The 8,087-nt window shown below is 37.1% G+C and overlaps 1 protein-coding gene across 1 annotated transcript in view; it reads left to right on the top strand.

The window, feature by feature from the left end:
- Positions 1-8,087, top strand: part of LOC101344436 (CUB and sushi domain-containing protein 1-like) — a 1,691,327-nt gene that overhangs the window by 1,417,742 nt on the left and 265,498 nt on the right. The window contains exon 29 of the mRNA XM_023743077.1: positions 4,541-4,657. Coding sequence (XP_023598845.1) covers positions 4,541-4,657 — 117 coding nt within the window. The remainder of the gene's footprint in view (positions 1-4,540; positions 4,658-8,087) is intronic.

Below are 8,087 nucleotides of genomic sequence, written 5' to 3'. Positions count from 1 at the left end.
CTGATGTTTGGACTTCCGTTCTTTCATACGTGTATTATACATTTAATACTGGGGGAAGATAATACTTTAGCCATAGAATAAGCAGAAGGAAAAAAAAAAGTCACATTTGGGCATTGGTTCACAGCAGAATATGCAATAAGTATGTAATCAAATTTTAAATTAGAAATTTTTCCCATGTCTAAACACCTAGGAAGTCAAGCACAATTTCTGCTTACTATTCTTCAAAGTGGATAAGACATAAATCTTTGATTTTTCCTTATGCCATTTCAATTTACATTTAAAATAAAACTGGATATTCCAAACAACTAAAGCAGAAATGACTTTGCCCATAGAGAATGTTGGATCTCTCATAGAGAACAGGACACTTTGTGCATAAATTAATGCTTGAGGATCATTAAGATCACCAATTAAACTTGGGGACTTTTTGCTATAGTTTAAAGACGTAAATCGTTGATATATTATGGAATGCCATCAGTACATTTTTGACTAGTTTGTTTTAAATGCATGGTGTGATTTTTTTTTTTTTTTTTGGTGATTCATCTATTACCTGCAGTTTTTGTATGGTGAGGTTTGCTATAGAATTATAATTGAAATTGGAATAGCCTAGAGCCCTTTTATGGCCCCAAATGGCTTTTATTTGCTAATGTTGTTTTTGGTTTACATTCAATTTGATTGCATATTCTGTTGCCTTTACATATTAGACATATATTCCAATTATCCAAATGGATGAGCAAGTTTCCTGTTGCCATCCACACTGAATGAGGTCGCATGTCTTTATTCATTTAGGAAATGATCTTTTTAATATGTAAATTACCAACTAGTAAGCACATATTTATTTTTCTTCTATTATCACATTAATATAAAATAATTTTGAGCATGAGAAGGACCATAATTATTTCTCAGATTAACACAGCAGCACCAACAATATAATTATTAAATTAAATAAAATTTCTCTACTTGTTTTCTCAGTTTCGTAAGTGTTTACTCATGTCTGAAATACACCGTATAGTTTTGGTGCTTATCTTTTTTTGGTTGTTGTTGAGCTACGTGTATTATCGTTTGTTTTATGGGCCTGTCAAATCTTTGGCTGAAGAGGAACCTCAGGAGTGACTTCAGTACTGAGCTAAAAGTGTGTCGGGGGGCCAAACTCTCAGAATTTCTGCAGTCTCCATCAGAGGAGAATCTGGTCTTTTTTCGTGAGTTAGAATTTTGTTCTACATTTTTCGCCAGCTCTGTCTGGGACCGTCTATTGTGATCCCTGTCAGAGCAGTCAGTTGTGGTAGCCAGGCACCATCTAGCTGTGCTGGATTCAGTCTGGTGGAGGCTGTGGTAGTTGTGGTCCATCAGTCCTTTGGACTAATCTTTCCCTTGTGTCTTTGGTTTTCTTCATTCCCCCTTGCTCCAGATGGGGTGGGACCATTAGATGTATCATAGGTGGCCGCTCACAAGCTTTTAACACCCCAGGTGCTACTCACCAAAGTAGGATGTAGAATATTTTCCTTATAAACTATGTTATGCCAATTGAGCAAGGTGTCCCCCAAGACCGTGGTCCCCAGCCCTCAGCCCAGTAACTTGATCCCTATGGGAGTTTGGATGTGTCTCTGGAACTTCTATGACTTTGCCTTGGTCTTGGTGCTTATCTTTTAAACCAGAGGGAGAATGTATAGACATAAGCACAATTTATCATGGTAGTGAAGGACCAAAAATGCTAGGCTGATTTTCTTTCATCTTTGAATTTTTTTCAGTGTTCTCTATTATTGCAGAGTAGTGCGCTTCCATCCTATCTTTGGACAAAGTAAAACTTTGTAGTTACACTGGATAAAATACATCAGCAGGTATCCTTGATAAAAATGAGATTCCAGTTGCTGATAATGTGTGCATCAAAATGTTAGCCCAGATAATGATTTATTTCCAGGCCTTTTAGATTTAAAAAAGAAAGAAAGAAAGAAAGAAAAAGCTCTGCAATGACCCGGTTAAATTTAAATGTTTGAGATGGGAAAAAAACAAACAAAATTAAGGGTTGCGTCTAAGCTGGTGGAGTTGAGTCTCTCAGTATTTCACTGAAAACCTTCAGCTATGGAGTTTGGTTATAGAAATGTTCTCCATGTAAAAATGAAAATAATTTTCTTTTATTTGAAATTAAAAAATCAATGTGTCTTAGAATGACAAAGCAATTTGGAATCAAGACATTAATGTGAAGTCCGTACTTAGTTTAGTTAAATAAAATCTCATGGCAACCCCATGTGTGTCAGAGTAGAACTTTGCTCCATATGGTTTTTAATGGCTGATAGTTTTGGAAGCAGATAGCCAGGCCTTTCTTCCTAGGTGCTTCTGGGTGGGTTCAAACCTCTAACTTTTTGGTTAGCAGCCAAGCATGCACACCACCAAGGACCCCAAAATCTCAAGTATTTACTTATAAATAGAGCAAAGCTTTCAGATGGCTGAGATTATTTTCCTTTGACATGTAGAATATAACTTATGTTTTCCAAACCATTGTAATGTATAGATTTGGGAAATCTCTTGACAAATCATTACCTCTCTTGACAAATCTCCAATAAGGTACCATCATATTTGTATTGATATATTCTGAGAAGTTTTATTAATCGTGGAGAACGCTTTATCCATCATTTAGGATTTAACAGTGTGCCAATTATCATTCAAAGTATTAAAAATCTTCTCTCTAATGCCTATATTTTTAGAGCTTGGAAATTGTCATATCAAGAAGAAATAAGCCATAGAAATATAAACTTTCTCAAAAACAAAATAAGTCTGAATTCAAACAGCGAGCGTATGTTTGAGATGAGAAGGAGTACGTTCAGGATCCCACGTGCTAAGAGGAACAGTACAAGTGGCAGGCCGTTCAGTGACTTCTGTTCTAGTCACAGCTCTAAACTAGACAGATGAGCAGGCTGGAACCTCTTCTCATGTAAAATATGAAGAATTGAAGTATTGGCGATTTAATTAAAAAACTGACTATCAAGAGACTGGGATTTGATTGAAAGCCTGTTTTAAGATGCTTTAAAAAGTATTTTGAATGTTTATGCTACAGGGTTTTCCTATTTTCTCAGCAGAGTCAATGTCAGGCAAATAGATAATCAGGGGGAAGGTAAAGACACACACTCACTCACACACGCTTTTGTCATTCCCCCCTCCAGTACAGTTTTTAAAGCGACGCTCCGTCGTGGAGAGGTGTACAGCAGCGCTTGGGGCTGTAGCTGTTGTTGTCTGGGCTGCCTAATTATTTGGCATTTAATAGGGAGTGGAGACAATTGCTCAGTTCAGGAATGGAAGCTGGAAACAGAATGTAGGGCTGTTACCTATTATTTCTACTTAAAATAGAAATATACCTCTAAATAATAATACATACCCTGCACAAAGTAGACACTCAGTAATATTGAATAAATGTATGCGTCTGGGCCTGTGTGTTGTTTTTGCTAGCTGCTGTCAAGTCGGGCCCAACCCATGGCAACCCTGTGTATTACAGAGTAGAACAGTTCCATAGAATTTTCTTGGCTGCAATTTTTATGGAAGCAGATCACCAGGCCTTTCTTCCATAGAGACATTGGGTTGGTTCAAACCACCAACCTTTCAGTTAGCAGCCAATCGCAAATCGCTTGTGTCACCCAGGCTCCTTGTTCGGAGATATCGATATTGATATCGGTATAGACATAGATACAGTAGATACACACACACACACATACACACTGAGCTCTCTAGATAACACACCATTGTTTTGTTTTCCCTAACTTTCTAGTTACAAACTCCTTCATCTTTAAATTGAATTCGTGGGAAGAGACACCTCAAAATTGTTAGTAATTACATGTTGCTCTTTAACTAAATCTATAAGATGACGAGTTAAAAACAAACTAATCTAAAAGGCAAACCTGATTACTACTATATTCTTTTCCTTTAGTTCTATAGTGATAGTATAGTTATTGATGGTACAGGTGTTAAACACTCGGCTGCTAACTGAAAGGTCCATGGTTCAAACCCACCAGAGGCTCCATGGAAGAAAAGAGCTGGCGATTTGCTGCCTAAAAATTACAGCCTAGGAAGCCCTTTGGGGCAGTTCTACTCTGTCCTGTAGGTCGCAGTGAGTGAGAATCCACTGGATGGCACACAACGACAGCAATATAACAACAGTAAGCCAAAATAGTCTTTAGTATCCCTCAAGTTAATATGATTATGGTATCAACCAGACAATTCTGGTGAGATTTTTAAGATAATTTAATGATTTGTCTTTATGGTGCCTGTTTATTATTATTATTATAGTTCTTTTCATTATTATTTTAGCATCCTTGAGAGAGTTCTTAATATTAGATTCACCTCCTGAGTTAAATCACTTTTATTCTAACCTGGTAAATCTTTGTTTTCATTTTGCTATTACTTTGTTTGCCATGTAAAACAAATTCTAAACTTTAATATTTCAAGTTTTTAGTTAAGTTCATTTATTCCATGTTTTTAAGCTGTAGAGGAGATACCTGTCACATGCAGTGTTATGATAGCAGAGCACGTAATACTTGGCTGGTTTTACTTTCAGCTCCCTGTGGAGGCCAGTACACTGGATCAGATGGGGTTGTATTGTCACCGAACTACCCTCAGAATTACACAGCTGGTCAAATATGCCTCTATTCAATAACGGTACCGAAGGAATTTGGTAAGCATTTCTTTTTACTTCTAACTCATTGTCATATTTAAGCGTTAATTTTTCTATCATTTTATAAACAAATATTCTAGCTTTTAATAAAACAAAATCATATGAAAGAAGATGAGTTCTATCAAAGTAGAAGTTTATCTAGACATATCCTACATCGTATCTATTATAATTCTTTTACCGATGTGACATAAAATGCTTACATTCCCTTTTATGACTCTGATTCAGCATAATCAGAGAGAATTACTTGACCACATTCTTATTGGCCTCAGAAATCATTCTGTTAATTGATTGTGTTTATGTGTACAGGAAGATTGCAAAGGAACTTGGGTATAAGAAGAACGATTTATACCTCTTTGTGCATAATTGGTACATAAATTTAATAATCAGATTATAATGGAAATCACTAGGTAATTGAACCAAAATTTCAGAACTTAGAAATTTGAAAGCAGCCAGAGTCCTGATTTTCTCAAAGTCCAATTTTATATCGTGAAATCTAACTTCCAATCTGAGCCAGTTTTCCAGAATAAGTTCATTAGAAGGGCCTTCCCTGGCCACTGCACACTTGGGGAGTCCCAACCCTACTTTCCTGCATCCCTGCTCTCACTCTTGACCAGGAAGAATTTGTTTTTGTGTTGGAGTCTTTTCTGGAGTACACCAGATAGTAGTTTTTAGAGACTTACAGAATATGTTCTTTCTCCAACGTTAAAATAAAAAACCCTTCATGGCCAAGATTTTTCCTTATGTTCAAAACAGCAGTCACCCACTCACAGACCGAAAGGATAAATGTTCCAATGTTAGGTTTTGTTTGAGGTCAAACATTTTTAAGAATACAATTATATGGCAACAAAATTAGTTGCTTAGCAAGAAATTTCCATGTTTCGGATAAATTATTTCTATGAATTTATTACATGATTACTCACATGAATCTAGAATCTAATAGAAACTTCAGTTTAACATTCGCTTCAGACTTAGGCATTTTAGATGATGAATCCCTCACCACCTCCACTGGATGACCCGACTAATCTCCTAAATCTGACCGTTTAGCTTCTAATCTGGGTCAGCTTTGAAGAATGGTTGCATTTTAGGACAGGAACTTCCTCTCATCCCTTGCTTTTTTATAAGAGAATCTATAATCTGAGACTTGACAAACGAGTAGATGTCTTCATGGCAAAAGGACTAGCTTTCCCAAAGCGAAGAATGAGTCAATTTAGCATTCTATAAGCTGAATGGCAAATATGATTTTCATTTAAAAATGGCGAAATGGGTCTCAAAATATTTCCTTTGTTATAATTAACCAGCAATAAAACTTAGAAGAGATCTTAGGTTCTGATTCTTTATGCTAAACAATTCCTCTGAAGTAAGATCCCTGATGTAGCTTCAGTTAATTTTGTATTTGAGTGAAATGCATTTTTTAACCTAAATGCTCAACTACATTCCTCCAATTAATTTACCATGGATATTCCTTTTGTTTTTATTGGAGAACACATGACGAAATACATTTATTGCAATGTACCATAGCAGAACTGTTCTATGATTTTAATTTATTAAAGTTTGTTGCAGTATCACAATACAATCGTAATGTTTTCATCATTTAAAATGTTATACCCCATTCTAAATATTAATTATAATATCCCCGTGTGAAAGGCTTAATGATGGAAAACTTTAGTTTGGTATAAAATAGTTATAGATAAATAGCTACTACGGAGTCAACTCTGACTCGTGGCGACCTTACGTACAACAGAACAGAGCATTGCCTGTCATCCTCACGGGTGCAGGCATGTTCGAATCTGTCCTTGCAACTGTTGTGTCAGTCCATCTCACCGAGGGTCTCCCTCATCCTTGCTGACCCTCTATTTCACCAAACAGAATGTCTCTTCCAGCAGTTGATCCTTCCTCATGATGTGTCCAAAGCAAGCAAGGTGGGCAGTGGTCTGTTGTGATTCATAAGGTTTTCATTGGCTCATTTTCAGAAGTAGATTGCCAGGCCTTTCATGCTAGTCTGTATTAGTCAGGAAGCTCTACTGAACACTGTCCTGTAGACCCTGCTGGTGTTTGAAATACTGGTGGCATAGCTTCCAGCATCATAGCAACACAAGCCACCACAGTCCAACAAGCTGACAGATGGGTGGAGGAAAATAGAGTACTTGATGAAAAACGATATTGTCTTATCTTCGACTTTCTCTCTTTCCTGGAAATTTAATTAATTCAGCAAGTTATTGTGCTCTGTTCCAGGGACACAAAGACAAATAAAAGAGCATCCTTGCCCTAGAGAGACTCACAGTGTATGTAGTATGTAAAGCCAAGGTAAAAAGCAAACATTATGGGATGGTGTGATCCATGCTAGGTAAGAAGGGGCTGCTACCTGTTTGGATGTCAGCAAAAACTCCAAATGGGAAGTGACATTTTACTACAGGTCTTCAAATATCCTGATTATATTTTACTTTTCATCCTAAAGTGTTGACAAAGTAGTCTTTCTAAAGCAAAAGTCTGATCATATCAATATCATGCAAAGTGTTTTTGTTGACTGCTTTCATCTGTAGAGCACAGTCTACTTGTTTCAGTCTGGCTGTTGAGGCCATGAAGAGTCTGGCTTCCATAAACCTTTACAATCCAGTTTCCCATGCTTCCGTTAGTCCACTGAGTGTCAGCTCCACCAGACTATTTGCTACATTTGACACCTGCAAAATTTTTCTCTTTGTATCCCACTTGCTAAAATAATTTTTTTAAAAAATTGTATTGCGCTTTAGGTGAAAGTTTACAGGCAAATTATTTTCTCATTCAAAAATTTATACTCCAATTGTTTTGTGACATTGGTTGCAATCCCTACATTTTGTCATCACTCTCCTCCTTTCCCTTTTCACCCTGAGTTCCCTGTGTCCATTCATCCAGTTTTCCTGTTCCTTCTTGCCTTCTTGTCTTTGCTTTTGGGCAGATGTTGCCCATTTGATCTCCTATACTTGATTGAACTAAGAAGTATGTTCCTCACGTATGTTATTGTTTGTTTTATAGGCCCATCTAATCTTTGGTTAAAAGATGGACTCTGGGAGTGGCTTCAGTTCTGAGTTAGCAGGGTGTCCAGGGGCCATAGTCTCATGGGTTCCTCCAGCCTTGTCAGACCAGTAAGTCTGGTCTTTTGTGTGTGTGTGTGTGTGAATTTGAATTTTGTTCTGCACTTTTCTCCTGCTCTGTCTGGGATCCTTTATTGTGATCCCTGTCAGAGAAGTCAGTGGTGTAAGCTGGGCACCATCTAGTTCTTCTAAACTCAGGCAGGTGGAAGCTGTGGTTCATGTGGTCCATTAGTCTTTTGGACTGATACTGTCCTTGTATCTTTGTTTTCTTCATTCTCCTTTGCTCCTGATGGTATAGGACTAATAGACGTATCTTAGATTGCTGCTTGCAAGCTTTTAAGACCCCAGATGCTACTCACCAA

The sequence above is a fragment of the Trichechus manatus genome, unplaced genomic scaffold (genome assembly GCF_000243295.1).
Source record: "Trichechus manatus latirostris isolate Lorelei unplaced genomic scaffold, TriManLat1.0 scaffold00234, whole genome shotgun sequence".
In the NCBI taxonomy this organism is placed as follows: domain Eukaryota; kingdom Metazoa; phylum Chordata; class Mammalia; order Sirenia; family Trichechidae; genus Trichechus; species Trichechus manatus.
Note: the sequence above shows the minus strand (reverse complement) of the source record. Positions and strands in the feature narration are given on the sequence as shown.